Source organism: Bombus terrestris, chromosome 1 (assembly GCF_910591885.1).
Source record: "Bombus terrestris chromosome 1, iyBomTerr1.2, whole genome shotgun sequence".
Classification (NCBI taxonomy): domain Eukaryota; kingdom Metazoa; phylum Arthropoda; class Insecta; order Hymenoptera; family Apidae; genus Bombus; species Bombus terrestris.
Window position 1 is genome coordinate 15,464,372 of NC_063269.1, and position 22,675 is coordinate 15,487,046.

At 36.8% G+C, this 22,675-nt stretch overlaps 1 protein-coding gene across 6 annotated transcripts; it reads left to right on the forward strand.

Annotated features, from left to right (window-relative positions):
- The first annotated feature begins 14,487 nt into the window (after positions 1 to 14,487).
- Positions 14,488 to 19,853, forward strand: LOC100649613. Of its 6 annotated transcripts, none has more exons than XR_007224569.1 (8): positions 14,488 to 14,702; positions 15,286 to 15,531; positions 15,615 to 15,869; positions 15,937 to 16,094; positions 16,261 to 16,427; positions 16,494 to 16,636; positions 18,062 to 19,262; positions 19,666 to 19,853. XR_007224569.1 is itself a non-coding variant. In XM_020867906.2 (6 exons), exons 1-6 carry the CDS (start codon positions 15,205 to 15,207, stop codon positions 18,191 to 18,193), a joined length of 1,182 nt encoding a protein of 393 aa, XP_020723565.2. In that variant the 5' UTR covers positions 14,824 to 15,204; the 3' UTR covers positions 18,194 to 19,431. The 6 variants fall into 6 exon arrangements, 1 of the variants encoding a protein (XP_020723565.2); XR_007224548.1 differs by lacking the exon at positions 14,488 to 14,702 and having other exon boundaries at positions 14,824 to 15,531; positions 18,062 to 18,496; positions 18,589 to 19,262; XR_007224541.1 differs by lacking the exon at positions 14,488 to 14,702 and having other exon boundaries at positions 14,824 to 15,531; positions 18,062 to 18,444; positions 18,589 to 19,262.
- The last annotated feature ends 2,822 nt before the right edge of the window (positions 19,854 to 22,675 follow it).

Here is a 22,675-nt window from a genome sequence, read left to right on the forward strand (position 1 = left end):
TTCACAATTCATTCCGCCTACCTCTGTTTAACACCGTCCGCGTAACAATCCCCTCTGAAGTCTTGTTTCTCAAAGCATAGTTACCGCGGGTAACTGACTCTCTGCAAGTTTCCTCGGAGACGTTGATGACGTGACCGTTCCCCATTACCGTGTTCTCGGCTACCCGCCGCGTTCTACCACGCGATCTCTCTGTCACCTAATAACGCTCCTCCTAATCGGTTGATAAGAGGACACGCGAGTGTCGTTGCATAAATAAAGTCAAGAGCCACCGCATGCTTCACGAGCGAACTCCAACTTCCAAGAGGGTGGAATCACGCAGACACCACGTCTTTCGTTCTAACTTCGCCATTATCGGCTACAAAGCTAACTTCTAATTGATATATTCGTTAATTAACATTTTCTTAATTATTCAAATATATTCGACGTATCAAAGATTCGAACAAACAAATTTGGTTAATTATCGGAATCTCCAAGTCCAAGCAGAATCTTTGTTTCACTGTAGGGGTTCACTGAAAAGCTGATATGTAAATCGTACCCGTAAATCAGTAGCTACGATAAACACGTTGTACGTGTCGGACTTTTTTATGGGGGTTTTATGAAAATTGCACAATTGAGAGATAACCGGTGACTGGTCGCGACGTTGACTAGCGTTCTACGCGCATAAACGTGCTTTAAGATCCTTGTAATAATGTATCGGTTAGAATCTAACATAGATACGGCATCAACGCGTGACAAATTTTCTACGAGTTACGGCGAAATTATCGAAGTAACGCCTGATGTAACATACACCTGCACTTCTGTCGTTCTAATACAAACATATAATTCTTGTTCTTTACTATTAGTAAGCTACCATGAAGAACAATGAGAGTTTAGCTAATTGAAAACTTTGTGGCTCTTGTAACTTCGCGAGCTCAGCTCAGCTCAGCGTACTATAAAACGTATAAACGCTCTAAGCGCCAGCTTTGAGGATTTGATTCTGAGAATCGGTTTTGGAAATTTTTATAGGACAGTAAACTTCCCACAGCTTCGAAAGCTTTGTGGCTCCTGTAACTTCGCGAGCTCAACTCAGCTCAGCGTATGATAAAACGAATGGCTCTAAGCGCCAGCTTTGAGAATTTGATTCTGAGAATCGGTTCTGAGAATTTGTGTCGGACAGTAAGCTTCCCACAGCTTCGAAAGCTTTGTGGCTCCTGTAACTTCGCGAGCTCAGCTCAGCTCAGCGTACTATAAAACGTATAAACGCTCTAAGCGCCAGCTTTGAGGATTTGATTCTGAGAATCGGTTTTGGAAATTTTTATCGGACAGTAAGCTTCCCACAGCTTCGAAAGCTTTGTGGCTCCTGTAACTTCGCGAGCTCAGCTCAGCTCAGCGTACTATAAAACGTATAAACGCTCTAAGCGCCAGCTTTGAGGATTTGATTCTGAGAATCGGTTCTGAGAATTTTTATCGGATAGTAAGCTTCCCACAGGTTCTCTATCTATCTGAGAGTAAGAATTTTCGACGTTACTCTGAAATGAATACACAATTTGAGAGTACGGCTATCTAAGGTACAGCTATCAGCTATATAAAGCAGCTATCGTAGAAAACTCTGAAATGGACACCTACCTTCACGCTCTGGATTTTCCACCAAAAGGTGTTCGTCGCGGCCAAAAAGGAGGAAAGAAAGCGATCGTCCGCTTTCCAAATTCGAAGGAGAGTAATGTTGGTCCAGTGACTCGGCAACAACCAATCTCTCGCGCACCTCGTCGAGAGAAGAACACGAGGTTCGTTTGCCTTCCTCCTACCACCTCCCCCTCGAATCTCCTACCTGGAGCTTCTAAACGAGCACGAGGGGAAGAAGAAAAGTGATGCATCGCGGGGCGTGACTGGCCGACCAAAGAGGATTTCGTGGCCAGGATTGTGTTTTGACGTGTTTTGACAAACGGGCGCCATTATACCGGCACCGAGCCTAAAGGCGCTTTGAGTGCTAGCCGGCTAACCGTGCGACCTAGGTGGCCGTGTTCGAGCAAACCAACCTGCCATCTGAACGATCCTACGAAACAATTACACCACCGGAAGCCTCTACTTTCAGCCACACCGAACGTCATTTTTCCGACCGCTTGCCCTGGTCGCGGATCTTGCAAATCTGTATCTATGTTTTTTCTATAAAATTTATTGTAAAATATTCTTCACCTAGTTTCATTCTTTTCGTCGAGGTGTATCATTTTTGCTGTACCCTTATCATAGTAAGGTATAGAATTTAGACATTGTATTTTGATATCTGCAGATACGATATCTCTGTTATAATAAACATCTATATATCCATAAAAGTATTTTTGTTATGGACTTTATAAAATTTCACTACGCATTCCATTTTTCATTTTCAAGACTAGTATCGTTAGAAGAACATTAGGAAAATCAACAACGAATGGTTTAGGGGTTCAAGTTTATAAAGGAAAATGATTGGAATTGCTTGTGCATTTTGTGCTGTAGTGTTGCAAAGAGGATAGAAACTGAAGAATTTTCGACACTATTTCAAACCAATGGAAACGGGATAAGTTAACGCTTGTATGAAAAGAACTTTTGTATAAAACATATTACTGACAAACAATGTGGGTATTTTTTACTATAATATAAAACCTAATATTTAACGAATAATTCTTAAATATACAATAAAATTCGACTTACCATACGATACTATTTATGTTTATAATTTATAATCATTTTCTTTAGCAGATACAGATGTATAAATACATAAATACAAGGTACCTGCTCTTATATTAATCCTTGAGCTTGGATTCCAAGAATCATGCCACTGATAATTACATTTAATCTTGGAGGAATTACGTAAATTACGTGTGTTTTTCTCGGTGTACAAATGACACGGTGAAAATAAGAAGGAAGAAAAATGGAGGCAGAACGAGTGGTATGGTAGGATGTAAATCGACCGATAAAATTTCCTGGCAAATTGAAGCGTTACCAGTGGTGTTACAGTTTCAGATGGCACCAAACTAGTCGCTAATTAATATTAATGCGACGTGATCGTGGAGAGAATTCAATTCTGGAGGCAGGAGGATGAGATAAATTGGTTGCTTATCGCCATCTCGGTATTTCCAATTAATTACGCGGAAGATTGCGATCTTCCAATCGCGAAGACTGGAAATAAAGCGTTGCTCAGCGGCTGTAATGAAATTATAAACGAAGAATTAGCGAGAACTACATCTTGCCGGCTGACGAAGAAAATGGCGCCTGTGCGTTGTTAACGAGCTTTCGATCATTGGCCAACCAACTTCTTTTCTTGCGTTGATTATACTATAGGAAAGAGAAGAAGGCTCGTATAATAACTTGTACACAGTAATTACAAGTCGATAAACGCGAAGCTGTTTTCGTGAAGACTCTTGCAATATTTATGAAACGGATACAGTTGAGGATTAAAATTAAGTAGTATTTTATATGACGACTATACGGAAAAGATATAAGTCCACTTTTTATAAATTAACTTCTTGGCTTTTATGTCATTTGCTGGCTGAAAGGAAGTACTTTAATGTGATGAAGTATTTTAATAGACGAACAAAGTCTTTAAGTCTTTGAAAATAGGCGATATTTTCTAAGTAACGAACGATATTAACTTAATTGTTATTTCAGTTAAATTTAATTTATCTATATATAGATAAATAGTATTTCTTAATGCTTTACAAATATTTAAAAAGGTAATAAAAAGTATATGTACAAAAATATGTAATTAAATGGCAATATAACGAATTTTAAAATTGTTCTTTTATAAAAGACAGGAAATGTGTTCATATGATAAAAGTAAGTAGGCGTTTACTTTCAACTTTGTTTCGCCCGTTCGAGAATCTTAGCGACATGGGAAAACTTTTGTTAAAGTTATGGTGGCATGTGGAATTCCACGTAGAAACGCGTCCCTGGGCGCCTCCCCTGCCGAAACGTCTCACCCTCCGATTTCACCAGAACGGAACAACAGATGATCTTACGAATCTGTAAACTACCGACTAACATCGTGTTCTGGGGGCGGGGTTCCCCATGAAAATTATACGGGGTGAGCCGCTACGATGGCCATCTCTTAATATCCGCCGTAGTAAACTCTTAAGGGAATTTTATTTTTATCCATTTCGTAATTTTTGGTCGTCGAGCCTTCTAATTTCGTTTCCTTTCTTGTTGCTACAAAGTATACGAATAAGAAAAGGAATATTTGTTTGAAGAAAAGATGATGAAAAACTCTATTCAACTAAGAAGATTGTAATAGGAGATGGTGACATTGCTTGCAAGTTGGGGGATGTTATGCAGGGATGGAAGAATAAAAGGACGACAACGTGTTTTTTCTGTCGCCAAAAGGAGACGCCGGAGAATAGGATGAAGGGATCCAGCTGTCGACTTTCTCACTACTTTCTTTGCTACTCTGGCTACGTTTCATTGAAAGAGTCTTCACTGCTCTTGTCGATGCTGCCCTCTACTCGGAGGTCTTTGTATTAAGAGTGTCTACATAGTTTCTCAGTATTTCAGTATACCTATACGGTATATCTTCAGTATACCTCAGCTATCTCATCATTATGCGTTGTATAAATAAGATTATTATAATAATTTTTCGTATACAAATTTTCTACATTCAGAAACAAGTGAAAGACAGTTTTTGTTCTTAACGTTTCTTCCAAATTATTGGGAATTCCTCGTGTATGAAATAAGAGTGGCTTATTTTAAAAAGCCTTATTTTTCAATGACGCGTCTTTTATCACATACTATATGTATGTAGCGGCACATGAGCTAGAGGACAATTCAAATCATGGTGTTGTTTTGCCTCGGAGTATCAAGATCAAGAGAACACATGTAATGTAAGAATAAATAAACTCCGGGCAAAACAATGTCGCTGCTACGCGCAACCTTTGAACAAAGACGAATTTGAATTTTCCGACTCCCCCCGACCAATATAAATAAACCAACACAACCGAAAAGAGTTCAGTATACACCCAGTATCTATCAGTATCTACGAGTTATCTGCGAGTTGTTATTACACTGTCTAGCGAATATGTTTGTACGTGCGTCTCACAATAATACTTATTTATTTACATTTATTTCATTATTTCAAATATATTTGACGGATTGCAACAGTGAGTTCTCGTTCAGTATCGACGAGCTATCTAAGTGTTATCACGAGTTATCTACCGAGTATTTAGCGTGCATTTATTGAATATTAATTAGCAATTTTACTTTGCGGTTTATACACTGTACGAGCGACTCGGCGAATATAGTCTGTATATTTATTTATTATTTTAATTATATGCGACGGTTTCGACAACGAGCGATAGCATCTAATAAATCTCACGGTCAAACATCCCATATACTAGTCCTCTGCATATATTTTATTTTCATAGCATCAAATTGCTGTAGTTATATGAAAGGATTACTAAAAAATGGCACGAAATTTAATATACTTAGACGTAATTAATTGGTATGTAAATACCATTAATACAGTGCCACAATAAATATTAGGCTGTCCGAAAAGTTTCTTTCGTTTTATGAGAAAATAATAGTAATAATAATAATTTTAATAATTAGAGTAATAATATTAATAAGTTATATATAGTAATAATATATAATAATAATAAAATAATAATAAGAGTAATAATAATTTTTCGTTTCATATTATTTTGTCGAATTATTATTTTGTTCCGTTGAGATAAACACCGTGACATTTCACAGACTTGGTTTCACGTTTGTATGAAGGTGTACTGTTGCGAAAAACACGTTTGCGAAAGAAGACACTTTCAGGACAACCTAATACAATGGTGTACAAATACTTTTTGTAGCCTCGTAGATATCATTATCCTGTCAAACTGCGAGTATGTAAGTCTTCCCAGTCGGTTTTTTGATTTATTACGATAAAATAAAATATACGCTTGCGGTAACAGTATCCCAAAATATTCACTATACATTCATTCTTTGTTCCACTTAAATTAAATTGCATTCAGCTTTACGGCTGCTCGGCATCTTTCGTCTCTCTAATGTTTTTGAATTACTTTTATTACCAAATAAACTAAACATAATGTAAAATCCTGTATCCTTCACGCATCTAATCTATTAGGTTGTCAGGAAAGTTTCTTTCGTTTTATGAGATAATAATAGATGAACAACAATTTCTGTTTTATATTATTTTATTGTATTGGGTATGATCCATTTCGTTATATTTCTACATGTTCGTGCATAATTCAATAAACTAATATGAAACAAAAATCAGAAACCATGATTGCGAGTTTTATTTACGTTTAGGCTAATTAGAGTAAAGGTCGTGGTCAAGAAATCCAAGCAACATCGGAATCACTGTCTCATTGTATAAATAAGTATATTTTTTCCTTTGGATCGTTTCAAGTAATTGCTGGATTTATAAATAAAAAAGGCCTTGCCAATTTTTGTCTCCTTTTTCAAAAGATACAAAATATACTCTAACGTCTCCGTTTTCTGTTGCATCGTACTAAACCTCACTAAGGAAATATTAGATTGTCCGAAAAGTGTCTTTCTTTCGCAAACGTGTCTTTTTCAACAGTGCACCTTCATACAAACGTGAAACCAAGTCAGTGAAATATCACGGTGTTTATCTCAACAAAACAAAATGGATCGTATATAATTCGACAAAATAATATAAAACGAAAAACGTTGTGCGTCTATTATTTCCTTATAAAACGAAAGAAACTTTTCGGACAACCTAATGTTTCAATACCAAAAACTCACTGATGGCAAATCTCCTGCATGATTCAAAATCGATTTTTTCCGGCTGGCTAATTACGATTGGCCGAACGAGCGTGGAACGTATTCGTCGAATATTTACGAGTGGCGAGCGGTCGGCAGTAAACATTCGACGAACGAACGAACCAAAGGAGCTTGCTTAATTTCTCTTAACGACCGGCTCCGCTCGACCGTTACAACGGTCAAGCCAGCCGTAATTACGAAGTCACGGAAACGTAAAAGCCACCCTGTGAAGCCGCGTCGCGGTTTAATCACCTCCATATTGAGGCTCGATCTTGTATGCAGAAAAAAACACGTGGCTACCGGTCTTTCGAAGGGAGCGTTCGTCGCCCCGTACGACCACCGTCCATGGCTTCGACTTTTCTAATCGCGTCTGGAAGGGTCCCGTGCTCCATGCTAATGCGTCCTCCAGCTCGACGATCAGCAGACAAACGCGCGTTCACCAACTTGCAGGGCGTAACCGAACGACCATTCCGATCATTAGAATCGCGCGTCCTTACATGCAACCGATAATGAATACATAGTTCCTACTGCGAGTTTGTAACAAGATTGAAGAGACGAGGACGGATGATTCTGTACGAGATTTTTGTTTGCAGTTCATCGTTTTGGTATACTTGTCTCGTGCATGAAGGAGGAAGTAAGTTCAGGTGGTGATTGAGAAGTTGAAGGCTTTGTACACTTTACGAAAACGTTATTTTTATTTACATGGAAAATATATAATTTAGAATAATATCAAACAATAGTTGTATGTAATAATTGTATGGTAATATGAAACAAAAGTTGAAAGCTTCGTACACTTTACAAAAACGTTACTCTTATTTACATGGAAAATATATAATTTATAATAATATGAAACAATAGTAAAATAGATCTTAATTATTCTGGTAGAAGTGCACTTACTTTGCAGTGGTATTTCATTTTAATGTATTTTATTTTAATGAAAATAATCTGTTTATAGCTCGTGCAAAAATTCTCGTGGGCTAACTGTAAATTCCAGAAACGAAGACTTCTAATAGAAATAAACGGCCCAGTTCTCTTAATTTTAATGCTTTTAATGCTAATTATATTATTTATCACTTGAAAAAATACATATAGATCCTTAGCGCTTATCACCTTCATGAATTATTTAAAATCCCGAATTTACATCCGTTCTCGCTAAAAGAGATCGTTTTTTTATTCTTTTGACACTTAACTTATTCTTCAAAAATTCGCCACTTTCTTATTCCTTTGATTTACCATTTAAACTCTTCAATTATTCAACGTTTTATCTTTTGAGTTTGAAGAAGATTTCTAAACGACAACAGTAGGAAACAAAATAAAACGACAGAGGAGAGAGAAAGATAGGTTTATTGTATGAAAAACTTCTTTCTCTCGAAACTGTTTCTGATAAAGTGACCTTCGAAAACGTGATATCCTAATGGTTCAGTGGATGTGGAAAAAGGGAAAAGGGTTTGGCTCGAGTGGATGCACTGAGAAGATCGTTGGTGGTTAATATTGATCAATGGAGTTAGGCTATCAGTAGATAAGAACCGATAAACTTTGATGAAACGAAAGAACCTTAGCAATATCTCATGTTCATAAAAACAACGATTCTTTGCTAAAGCAATGTCTGTTTGTTAAAGAAAATTCAATCATGAAATGATATAAAAAGTCGTGGTTCTAGCAGTAAAACTCGTATCGATGTTACTCTGTTAATCTGATAATCACAGAGAAGATACGATGGATCGTGTTCGGGACAAAAGTGGGATTTATTTACGATATTTACTGGCTGTGTAGCGGTGACATCAATAGCCGGATCTCTGGATCGCCTTTGGACCCAGGTATACAACGAACGCGCCCTCTTTTTTTTCTACCTTCCAGTCGTATAGATCTTTTGAAAGGTCCGCACTTAATAGACCCCAGGGACCCGGCGACTTGTTTGGACGTTTGTGGTATAAACAGAGCGACACCTGGTGATCTATGCAGTCGCCTTGTTGGGATGAAACGAGCCGAAACGCGAAAGTCCAAGAGCTTTCGGCATTCAGGGCGTCCCTGACTCTACGATACACCAGGAGGATGTCACGCGTCGACCAAGGACTCGGAAAAATCGTCCTTTTTGATGCTACCGAAGTCTATTGGTTGCGAGAAACTAATCTGATGTTCTTGTAAGCTGGTATACAATGTCTGATTATGTACGTTATGTAGCTGATTCTATTTATTAGACATGGCGTATCATTCGACGGTCTATATTGACTTGGTAAGTGTGAAAATTGTTTAGGAAGAAAAACTTGTTAACACTATGACTACCACGTTGGTCATTGATGACCGGAGCGCTTGAACTTCCTACAATTGTAAAAATTGAATGAAAATTGACAGTTAGGGCATTTTGGATATAACCGATAAATAGAAGATGCTTTGAAATAAAAAGTGCCCCATTGAACAATTAAACATTTTTATTAGAACGTCAATAAAAAAAAATGAGAACAAATCTTGCATCTAACGGTGCACTGTGTTAAAACACTTTAAACATAAATGTGACTCATCGATACAATTTGGACAATAGGTGGTCACCTTTTTGATCCGATTCTTAGCAATTTTTGATCCTGACTGTTTAACATTTTTTTTATAGCACTCTCTGCAAAATTTTGGTGCCAGGTAAACTTCTTCTGCATTTCGTGTCGCAATCTTTGTCGAACAAGTATATTTGACGTCTCTGGTAAATGGCACTGTGTAAGGTGCATTGCGAGTACCATTCTAAAATCTGATACCTTGATTTTTGTTTCTGTTGCTTGTTTATAAAGTATCATCGCGTTTGAAGTTGATGTATTCAACAATATACCACTTGAGGTTTCTTCTATGTGGTGTAGAATATGCTATCATTTAATCTGATAAATCTACAGCACATTTTCCTCTGTTGTAATGTACCACTACCATTGGTTTGTGACAAACAATTCTTTTACGGATCTCTACCATTTCAGCCGAATGTTTCGTCGAAATCATACAAATAATCATAATACTGTTTACTAATATCTTTTACACGTTTCAACAATATATTCTGGACGTTTTGCTTGCGAGGAAATAACAAATGCGAATGGTTTGTTGAAATAAACGAAGCCTTGTTATAATATGTCGCTATCAACTGTTACCAAGGCGTCACGATGGTCACTCGTGACCACCAATAAGATAAACGGTCCATTGGGGAAGAATGTTGTCTCACATCATCAATTTAATATTATTTTGTCATTATATGCTTTGAATAATAAAAATACTCTCGTGACGTCTTCAGCGAAACGTGATTTCGGCATAGCAGTTGAAGTGTTAATAAACAGGATAGTAGAAACATTAGTTAGTTTAGTTATTACAACACATAGAAGAATTTCACTACTGTTTTTAATCCCTTAATTTAATTTAATTTAATTATTGATCATTTAAGTTAAGAAATCGACAGCCAGATGATTGTATAGTAGGTTGGGTAAAATCTATTTGCTATAGCTGAACAAAATAGCTAATAACAACTACTATTAATATTCTTTTTTTAACATGGAAAATCTGTATCAGTTAGTGAAAATTTCTCTCGCTTACTTTTCCATAATTGTTCACCGATACCCAACAAACCTCCAATCAATCTCGTTATCAAAAGTTCGAAAGTCAATTTCGTTCGATCTTCACAGCCTTCGTAGACGTAGGAACGTAGAGACCAGAAAAGAAGTGTTAAGCAACAAAATATCCAGCAGATCGGATCGTTTCACGGCGGAAGGTAATTTGGAGCGTACTTCTCTGGATTCGTGGCTAAAGTAAGCTATTAAATTCTTCAAATAAGCCGCCGCGGATGAATACGATCGGCAATTAGCCAATCGTGACCGGCTTTCATGTGGACGAGATTATTCGATTGGCGGCGAAATCGGTAAGAACGGTAGGGTGTATGCAACGAGGGCGCAACAGAAAAGGAGAGGCTCGTACGCCGTTACATTCCAATATTCCTTTTTCGGCGTTTGCCGCGATTTTTCCCCGCCACTGGTCCTTTTTTCCCTCGCTAACCACTGCACAATTGGGAACGCTTTATATAGTTGCGTGTCCTGCATAATATTAAGAACGTAACGCGTTTTATGGCACGGCCACCCAGGATGCGTTTTCTCAGTCCTTCTGTGTTCCCTCTGTCGAACCAGTGTGACGAGCATAACGTTTATCCTGATTGCTCGCAAGAACTCTTCCACCTATTGACGATTCTATACGATTCTCCTGTGTAATCCGTGTCATGCGATGCGTGACAGCCCCATAAATTAACTCTCTGTCTCGTTTAATTGAATTAATACGACTGTTTTCAAGGTTCGTTATGGTCTTATTCGTTTTTAGTAGAAAGGTAGAAAAAGAGTTAGCTCGATGCGCAAGAGTATTCTTCGATGGTCTGTTCGAAGGTTAAAATTCAGGACGATAAATACTTCAAGATTACGTAATTTTTATGTAGGAAAATAAATTTCAACGAGTTCGAAACAGCCTTATAAACTGGCTGCCTAATACGTTATTCTGGGATAGTAATCTTAAGTGGATCTTATGCATTAGGAAATGATAGTGAAATATGACTTAGGTGAAAGAAAAATGACACCTTTCGATTGCCCTATGGGAAATTTGAAAGTGAAAAAATCCACATAACGCAGTTAATATGCAAAAATGTATAAAATGTTCAAAATATTAAAATAGTAAATATTTAATTATATTTAGAAAAATATGAATTTACATAAACTTCTACAATCTAATTGCAAGAAACCCTGGTTTCTTAAAACAACGCCGTTTCAGAAACATAATTTTTCTATTAATTTGTATTAAAATATCTTTCCCAAAGATGCATTGAAATACTCGAAACAGCTTGTACCACGCGAGGTAGACATTGCACGCGCTGCTAGTATTACACTGCTATCTATTCGTTTAACATCGTATTCCTGGTGGCACGACCACCCAAGGTGATCGTTTCCAACTGTCGCGAAAGGTACACACGACGTAGGGACGTGTCTCAAGGTTTTCACGTATCACGAATGGCGTTGACAATCGTCAGACCGATCGATATACGATCGGAGAACGAGTGAGAACGAGAGAGACGGCAGGAACGCGACCGTAGGAGGTCCTCCATTTCGATTCACGACGGTCCTGAGGATCTTGTCCTGGGAAAACCATAAAAGGTGATCAAGTCGTGCTGATCCAGAGACCTTGACCATGCCACGTACCTCGTACGTCGCGCGAAAACCTTAAAAAAATTTGCCGCCACGTTCCGATTGGTCGAACGAGTCTTTTAAATTCGAAGGAATCACGTGGAACGTGCCGAATTACTCTCGAATCCCCATGGAAAATTATGGAAATTATTTTTATCTTTTATATTTATATTTATTTATATACTTGTATTTTTATATTTATTTTTATTTTTATTTTCACTATACGAGCCACGCAGAAGCTAATCTGATCAAATCGATAGAGGTGAACCATTAAGTTTCTGAATGTTTCTTGATTCAGAAAATAGAATCAATCAAGTTGGTGTTCCGAGTGGCTACATATTTCATTATTTTCATCGCAACATTTTAATTAGAATTATTTACCGATATATGATATCCAACGTCAAATTACAGAAAATTTAAGAGTTGCTTCTACTATTTAAAATGGGAATTAAAAAATTCTGTTCGTTGTTTCTTTTCCAGTTGTTGATATTTAAAAATCAATAAAAATATTTTCCAGTGATAAAAAGAAGAAAAAAAAAAAAGAGATAGAGGTGAAAGGAATTCTAGTTTCCAAGAAAACGTTCTGGTATTCTACAAAATATGTTCAAGAAAAAAGAAACAGAGAAGAACACGGCGGTAGGTGGATTTAAGAGGACGACGACAAAGGTGCAACAATTACTTTATTTTGACTTTGCGGCCGGTTTTGGGAATCTTTGAATCGGCCCGCTCTGTTTTGTCCCATGTCGGTCGTGAAAACGTGGCAAAAGGGGCACCTGCGGCGCATTTACCTGTTTCGTTCCTGTCAACCTCGCTAAAAGATCACGCCGATCTCCCGTATCGCGACAAATGGTCTTACGACGGCCAGTCGCTTTAAGACCATGCCGAATTCTATACTCTCCGATGTGTATGCATACCTAGCTGGAGTTAAAAGACAAGTCATCCAACGCAGCGTCGGAAACCCCTTGGAATTTCAGCTTCCTCCTTTCGAATCACGTAACGTTTGCAAACAATCAGTTCTACTGGAGATTTATGGCATGAGGAACTTTCGAATGCTCGCTGAACTTTTAAAGCGATGCAATTTGGAATGGAAGTGCTTAGAATGTGTGATATTTAGTAATTGATATTTTTAGGTAAAGTATTTCCAATCGAGATTCTTCAAAGAGGTGGAATTTCGTTCGATTCAGTTTCAAAAATGAGCGATGAAATTTGATGAAATATCGAGGAACTGAAAAAATGAAAAATTAAATGAAAGTTGAATTAGGTGGAGGGGCGAATATTTGGAAGATGAAAAATAGGAAAAAGTCAGGAATGTGGAAAATTGAGTATAAGAATGGGTATTCGATTGGATATAAAGGTAAAGGAGGCTTGAATATTTGTAATATTTAGCTCAAAGGATATTTGGAATTTGACTGGTTTCTTTAAGCGGTTTGTCGCGTAGAGATCCCAAAATTTCCGCGTCGAACTCTTCGGCAGTCGGTTCAGAACGTTGTTTCAAATGGAAATTAGTGAATATTGAGTTGGTTTTAATGCTTTTCACACAGTCGAAATCCGTAGTTTGGAAAAAAACGTTGCCCGAAACGGATGACGTTGAGAAATCGACTGGCTCCTGTCTGTTTTGCAATTGAATGACCTAATTTCGGAGAAAGGTATGGTTCTGGTTTCATTTGAATGTCTAGCTGTAACAATTGATTTAACGAAGATTTACGACTCTAAATTTCCCGTACCCTTCACCTATATTCAAGTTATTCAATCAAAAATAAAAGTATCTCGTTTCTCGTTGTAGAATAAATTTTTTTTACGCAATAGAATAAATTTAAAATAAATTAGTGAACAAAATTGGTAAAATTTAATACATAATAGGAATTTCGGATAAAATAGTAATATTTAATAGAATAAATTCATCAGTGTCCATTTGGGTAACTGTTTCTAAAAATGGTTAAGATAATCTTAAAAGAGAAACCTGTTGAAAGTTTAAAGAATTCAACGAACATATAGATCAAATGTTAAAATGGTTCGCAAGAATGTCTCGAAGATCATGAAAGAACGTATGGTTGATCCTGCTTTGCACTTGAATGATGTAATTCCGATCCTCAGCGGGGTGCTCTTCTAACGTGTTCGCAATAAAGTCGATCTGTGATGTCTTTGAAGCCTAATCTCCTTTGCAAATGAATGAAAAAATACACTGCGGTCGAGCACTCTGATTTTCCGCGGCGACAATCTTGTTAACTTTTTGTCACGATCATTGTGAACCGGCGGTGCGATCCGAGGACCCTTAAGGCCCTCTTCACAATGCAATTATGCGGGTCTACGAGCCGTTTCGTAAGATTTCAGGGCGACTGATTCTCTCGAGCAGTTTGTATTATGGTAAACGAGCCGTTTAAAAGTCGTTTCTTCGTGTGACTCGATCAACTTTTTTGTGTTTCTCAAACCACACGTGAAAAGGTGTTCTTCCGTGAAACGGACTGTCTGTAACGAATTCAACAAGATTTATAAAGGCCCAACTGGATCGATTTTATCGACAGTGGATTTTAAACGAACGTTTGACTTCTTACGCGCGAATAAATCGCCAAATAGATGACGCTGTCGTCATCTTGGAAATACAATTTATGCACATATAACCACAAATCATGTAAAATTATTACAAGTATCTATCATCACCTTACAAAACAGATGGACAATAATGGCACGATAAAGCAAATTATAGATGATAGAATTACAATTCATCCCATAATTGATGGCAGAATGTATTAAACAGAAGGAGAAAAGACTACATCGTGGATGGTACGTAACCTAATTAATACTTTACGCGATTTCGCTTTCTTATAAGGAGCTACTTTCCTTCTATCTATCACCATAAATTCGTGGATGTACGATTAAACGTGTTGGTGTATATAGTGTCGATACGAGTCAATACTTTGTATAGTCAAATGTATTTAAAACTATTTGCAGTACAGAGTTAGTCGTCGTTCGCTCAGTGTTGCTCGATATACGTACACACGGTAATGAGTACGTTCGCTCGATATTAATCGCTATAAGATTGCTCGATATTAATTCGTTATAAGAATGCTCGATACTCATTGATCGTTTCAACGATCGTGTTCGTTTATTTATACTGGTCGAGGGAGTACCGAAAAGCTTAAATTCAACTTCGGTTGGTTGTACGTAGCGGCGACATTGTTTTGCCCGGAGTTTATTTATCGTTACGTTTTGTACGTCAAGACGGTGTCAATGTCCCGAGGCAAAGCAACAACAGTCGCTCTCGATTCGCATCGTCCTCTGACTCATGTGCTGCTACAAATTTAATCGATGTCACGTCGATCGAAAGGGTAACACGATTAGTGCAGTTGTGATTGTTGGTTATCAGGAATCAAAACGAGGATGCTGCGCGCCTACTTTCTCTTCGATTTCCCCTTCGGCCGATAATGAACCACAGAGCAATCGTTATCAAACGATCAAACCAGTAAAAGAATGCTGCAGCCTGAGGAAGTGTAAGTACGCGAAATCGCAAGTAGAGACGGAATTTTGCAACACACAGAGATTGCTCGACAGGATTCGACACTTGAAGAAAAGTATTCAGGAGCTAGAATGCGCTCAGCAACAAATTAGACCAGTAAAATGATTTTAATAACTAAAATTAATATTCACTTTGTTTTGTTAGCGAGAATGGTAATTATATCGACATTTGTTTAATAGAGAGTTAAAGAGAGGAAAGATGCTCCTTGTCAAACGGAAGATTCATTACGATCGGATGTAAATGATTTTCGAGAAATTTTAGACAGTTGTATCAAAGAAATGACGAAGCTGAAAAGATTTTTCGATGACGAAAATTTCTGGTGGAAGATATTCAAGAAACGAAATTTCAACTGTTGTGAACAGAAATCACCACATTTGCATGGATACTTAGATGGAACTATGGTTACCTTGAAGATATTGGAAGAAAAGATCGAAGTATAAAATTTTTATATACTATAAAATCTTTAAATAAATACGCATGTACAACTTATCTTGATTTTAGCCGAACGATAGTTTCATTACTTCAACACCGATAAAATCAGGTTCTTCGTCACATTCGGCTAAACCATCCACTCAGAAAAGAAAGTATAGGGAGCAAGAAGGAGATGAGGTTGAGGGACGTCCTAGAAAATATGTAGATGCGTCCGTGAATACTGAAGAGTAAAGAAATATGTTTTCGAACTCTTTCATGGTTTTATAAATTAATGTTATAACTTTTTTAATATTATAACATTAAAAAGAGTCATTTTTTATTTTTCTGTCACATGCATTGCTCATCATTTTTACTCTTCAAATCTATTCTATCTATGTAAATTTATCTTTTCAGAATTGACGATTCTTATCAAGATCGAAATCCTGTCGTTTATAAAAAACATCAAGACAATCCAGGAAGTTTGAAGAAAGCAAAGAAAGAGGATGCAGAGGTCTACCAAGAGCAACATGATTCAGGGGAACCACAAACGTCAAAAGATAATCACGTGGTTGATACTACAAGTAAATTTTCAGAAAAATATGAATTTATAGTCGAATAAAATATTTATCTTCGAATGTTTGGTTTAGTGAGATTATCTAGAAATTGGTACACTAAGAATGCCATGGGTGTTGGAAATACGGAGAGACCATCGGTTACATTTAACAGCGAGAATATGGCGAAAAGATCAATTATTGCTGCTGATATCAGCACATCGATGGATATACTACCGGTATTATTATATACAGTACTGTACATGTAAATAGAAAAACCGTTACTCATAAATTCAGCTAATCGCAGTATGTAAAATTTTATTTCTGTTCCTTTTTTTTTCTATAATATAGAATTTATAAAAATATTTAGGCGTTATAAATATATAGGATATCTCAGTCAAGTCAATCATCTCGAATATCTTCTGAGGTATGCGTTGTATGAAAAAATTGATTACAAAAGTTTCATGGTTTGGAGGGGCATATTATGCGGTGCGTGTATTTTTTTAAAGGTGAAGGCGTTTCAGAGATTTCAAAATCAACTTTATTATTTTAAATGGAATGCTATATTTCTTACGTCAAAATATTGGAGAGTGCTGAATTCTGAATAAAAAAGTATCGACTTTTATTAATTCTGAACCTAATAGTTGACGATTAATTTTGCTTTGCTTCTGGAAAGTTTACTCTGTGTGCCTAATATCAAGTTGTAGATTGAATATCATGCAAGATCTTCGTAAAACAGCGGTGTTTACGTAACAATGCTTATTAGTACTACAGATTTTGCCCCTTCGCACTCATTTAACTCCATTAACTGATGTGTAGTGTTGTAGATGTTGGAAATGATATCCATTGACATTAATACAATGATGAAATCTATTAACCAACCGGAAAATTGCACTCTGAAGAGTATCTGCACCAGTCGTAATGCATGCTTCACGAATTCATTCTTTCATATTCTCTGATATTGTCGTTGGTTCATGGTATGCTATATTTTTTAACGTCCCCTACAAAAAGTAGTCTAGCGGCTTTAGATCTGGTGAACGTGGCGGCCACAGAAATTCTCCATCGCAACTAATGCAACAATTGAGAAATTTGTCTGTCCAGCATTTGCCTTATTACATGTGCGTGATGCGCAGAGCAGGATATAAGCACCGCTGCTTTGCGGAAATCTTGGATGATATTCAATCTGCAACTTGATATTAGGTACACAAAGTAATCTTGCCAGAAACAAAACAAAATTAATCATCAGCTATTAGCTTCAGGATTAATAAAGGTCAATACTTCTTTTATTCAGAATTCCACATTCTCCCATATTTTGACATAAAAAATATAACATTCCATTTAAAATAACAAAGTTGACCTTGAAATCTCTGAAACGCCTCCACCTATAAAAAAAGATACGTGCACCGCATAATATACCGCTGCATACCATGAAACTTTTGTATAAATATTTTTTCATACAACGCATACTTTAGGAGTTATTCTACGTGATCAAGTTCAGTTAGCTTATACATCCTATAGAATAATTTTCAAATTTTCATTTCGAATAATTACAAACTATATCGATTAAATTGAATTTGATGTAAGAACTTCTCCTATTTATATGTTTGCCGCTGTAGATTAATTGCTAAAAATTGTTTATAAATTCGAAGAACAATTTATTTCAGAATACTCAATATAGGACTATAAGACCTTCGATTAAAAGCTTAAAGAACGTAATGGAAAGAGATTTTTCAGTCAGAAATTCCTTTCCGAAAGAGCAGAAAGGAAAGATTAAGAAACAACAAGGAAACCATTAACGTCAAAGATGTATACGAAAGTCGACGTTCGCATGTTTAAATGGCGCCACCCTCCTAAATCAGACGAACGCTCGTTTTACTTTGATGGACAAATTTTAGTCTGTCGTTTTTTCGATTTCTCCTTTATCGCAACATGCTGCTGTTTTTAACTACCCGTATCATTGGATAATTTGTGCCACAAGCTCTTCGAAGGCCTCCGAAGCTTACGAAAAATATGGAGGAAAATGCGAACGAGGTTAATGAAGGACGAGGTTAGAGTATCGATATTTCTTACGAAATTTGACAGACTCAACTAATGGGGCGGTATTAATTATTGATAAATATAAATATTACCGAAAGCTCTTTCCGCTTATTTTTTTGAGTACTGAATTAATGTCTAACTGTAATGTTTAAAGGATCATGACAGAGTCATCATAATAGCAAGGTGCTCAGCTCCTTCACACGATGAAGACTTGAAAGTAGGCACCAAAACCATGCTGATCTTACGCGAATGGGCGATACTGCGAATTCCGTATTCGACTTCGATTAGTTCCTGTGAAAGCACATATTCCGCTGAAGCTGATAACCCCTAAAAAAATTAAAATAATCAACGATATTGAAAAAATCAAAGATCATAACAACTCACCAGATTGAAAAATTCTATAGACATATCAATATTGAAATTCGTGAGAAATTTTGAAATCGAAACGCGGGAAAACTTCATGGAGTGTCCAAGATCAATCTTGAAATGAAAGAAACAAGATTAACACTGTGGTAAAGGGAGAAAATGGAAAGATATGCATAAAGAATCTGTGGTCGACATCGGAACAGGGAATAAAAAAGGGATATTGAAGATGAAGAACAACGAGCACGAACCGGCTACATTGAATGAAATAAATAACTATCAGTCGATGCCTTCCGGTGCTCCCAAGAACATAGAACAATTGCCGAACGCAGAACCAGCAGGCTGTTATACGGATCGACGTCGTAAGAATGTGAGAGATTTTAGGACGAAATTTAAGCCGCCATTTTTCCGACGAGGGTGCTCGAAACATTGTACGGGATACAGAAAGGATTTGGACACCTCTAGGTAATTGGCGCTATTTCTATTTCTGTTTTGTTTTTAACATTAGAACTATCCGAGTAGATAAAATAATTAGCTATAAGAGTAATTTTTCATAGAAATTTTCTAGATTTACAATGACGAATGACTTTTTTGTAAATTATATGAATAAAAGTTTGTTTTTCTTCTTAAATAATATAATTTTTCTTATATATTTTAATTCGATTTCGTCACTATTAAGTTTCATATAATATTTTGGTCCTTGGTAGCTTTCGTAAAAGCTCGATAAAAATGACAGTGTATTCCTGAGGATTTAAATGAATTTTTGTAAAATATATAAAGAAAAACTTGCTTTTCTTCTTCTACTAATATACATTTTCGTATCCTCTGATTTTCCCGATTTCTTTAATACAGTTTAATTATATTTTAGATTTAGGCTTCAATAGTCCTAATGGTAGTTCTAGTACTAATTGTTAGGAATTTAGAAAAGTTGTAAGCTGAACTAAGCGTTGCTTCAGTTTCGAATTGACAGTGTGCAAATCGGCAAAAAAGAATGATTTGGCGCACAGGATAAAAAGAAGCAAGAGGAAGTTCCAGCAATTTTCAAATCAAGTAAAAGTGAGAATAAAACAATTTTAATGATACCCGTATGTTAGAATCGATTTGATGTGATATACAGACTGTTATACTTGTAGAAAAGAACTACAAATTCTGTAAAGAAAATAAGAAAAGTGTACAGGGACTTCGCTGCAGGGAGAGTAATGGGGTTCAACTGCGATTTAAACAAGTGCCCGAGCACCATAATACAGTGCAGCACGACTTCCTGCACGGAACCTACTATGCTCTTCAACAAGTTTCACAAACTGAGGGATCCTGAGAAAATGACAAGGGGCCAGGAAGAGGAATATGACAGCATATATAGTCCGACAATTCGCGCTGGAGCGACGGATCACGAATTCAAGGTGCTGAAGGATCAATCTGTGGGAACGAGCGTTGACAAAGAAACGAGCACTTAAAGGCCGCACCGATGTTTTAATTTCGTCCTGTCGTAATACGTCTTTATTTCTTCTTACTCTACATATTCTACGAATAAAGAAAGAGCAATAAATATAAGAGTAAAAAAATCCACAAAAACTGCAAAATGAAGGAAACTATATAACAATCTACACTAAAAGTATGTGTTCTTCTTTTAACTCTGTCTTTAGCTCTTAATTAATCTCTCAGATCACTTGGTGTTTTATATATTAAATCTGTAACCTTTTGTAACATCTCAGACTTGAGTTACCGTAGCTAAAACAGGATATGGAGATGTTTAATATTTTTGGCTGCTCTTCAAGCCTGTGAAGTCTTATCGAAATAGGTGGCAGACCATTTACGACCATTTCTTATTAATTCTTTCATTAATTTCTAAAATGAAAAAGTGTAATCAATAGCAATTCATTGCCTGGTCTCCAAGAAGAAATATTTTATACAGGATTAATTAGCAATCTAAATTAAAAGCAGAACATAAAGAACTACTTTGAAACTGACTCTAAAACATTCGATATCAAACACCAAATCTATAAAAGACGTAACAAGAGTACAGCAAGTCTGTATTAATGAAGTGGCACTCAGTCTATAGCATCGTTTCCGGCCTTCCTCACCTCTTAACTCTTCTGCCATTCGTCGTCCATTAGGTATTTAGTCTGGCATAATAAGCGATCGTCCCAGGGGATCGGGTAATCAGCGGGGAATCAATTTGTCGACGGAAAACCGGCGAGATTGACGAGCGAGATAATCATGGATCAGGAGTCGAGGAATATCTGAGCAAGTTGCGGCGAACATTTCGGACGTCTGCTCGATGATTCGATAATAATGAATTTATAATTCGCCCTCTTGATTATCTGGTCTCTCGGATCGTAGCTGCGATAGCTGAGCAAATTCCACTCTTGACTCATCACTGGATTTTTATGGAAATTTATATTCTTGAGAATATATTTAAAAAAGTAGAACCTGGACAGAAGATTGTTTTATCTACCAAGTACTACAGCAAGTGCTATACTTTCGATATATTATGCATTTTTGCATTTTGTGCAATTTTGCACTTTCAAATTTTCTACAAATGCATAAAATACTTTTCCTTTATGCTAAAAATTGTCTTAAGTCGTTACAAGCTGTTTATTCGATTAAAACGAGGAAGATGAGATTAAAATATAAAAAATTCGAGGATCGCAGCAGAGTTGAAGTTGTGGCGGTCGGTGTGCTCCTTAGTTACGTGGGCGCTAAGGTGCAATATATCACCAGGTCCGTATTCACCAGGCAAATCGACTTTTATTGCTTTATAGCTGTTGTAAGCCGGCCGCGGCGCGGCGCACGTGTAATCTGAATGTAAGGAGCTCGTTATTACCGCGGGACCATTCACGACGCGACTTCTTAACGATGGACAGCACGTCGTAATGGCCGGTTCGAGTCTGACCGCAGGATTAACTGTCGCAAGCTGACGACGTTATCGTCCCTTCTTTTCTCTTTTCTTCTTAGTTTTCATTCTTTTATTTCGTCGTCGTTGTTATTCACTGTGTTCCACGGTTGTGGAGAAACAACCAGAACGACGTGTAAATGGACTCGTGGAGAGATTGATACGCGTTGAATTTAATTATGAGACAAATAGAAAAGGTAACCAGGTGGTGATGATTATGTCATAGGTAAACTTTATTTTTAAATAAATAAACAAATACCTTTTTTAGACTTGTGCATACCATTCCATGCCACAATCATTATGCCATCGATCATTATTGTACTTAATGTTTGGGACTTTGTTCAAACTGAAATACTCCAGCTCAAACTCTTAGGTTTTTGATTAGCTTTTTAAAATTTGCTTTAAAATTTTCAAGAATTATAGAATTCGTAATAATTATTTTATTTTCATACTTTATACGACAGGGAAGTATACTATTACTATATAGTAATGTATATTCAACAACTTTATATTAAAAATGCGTAGTATTTAAAATGTATATAATCCACACTACATATCAAAGTTTTTTCAATAATAGGAGATGCCCTAACAGCAGAAATCCGTTTAATTAAAGGTTTAAATCGTCATTTTTCTAATTATACGCCACTTTACGATAGCGATTTATGGGTAAAGGTGTACGTAATACTTTTACTAAACGCAAGAAACGTACCAACGTGATAATTTTTAAGGCGCCAGGAAAAAACAGGCAGCGTCCAACGAAACGAGAATCGCTCAATGCCTTTACATTCTCTCGTTCACTCGTTCGTTTCTTTCTTCGCTGTGTCTGTGGCGAGCTGTCAACGTTCGACCGCTCAATCCGCGTGATTAACTTTCGACAGACCCTGTCGAGGACAATTTTCCACGATCGCAAGTTCATTTAGCAGCACCCTCCTCTGGTACGCGTATCACGAACAAACACGAACGCAGAAGGATCGAGTGTAGCACG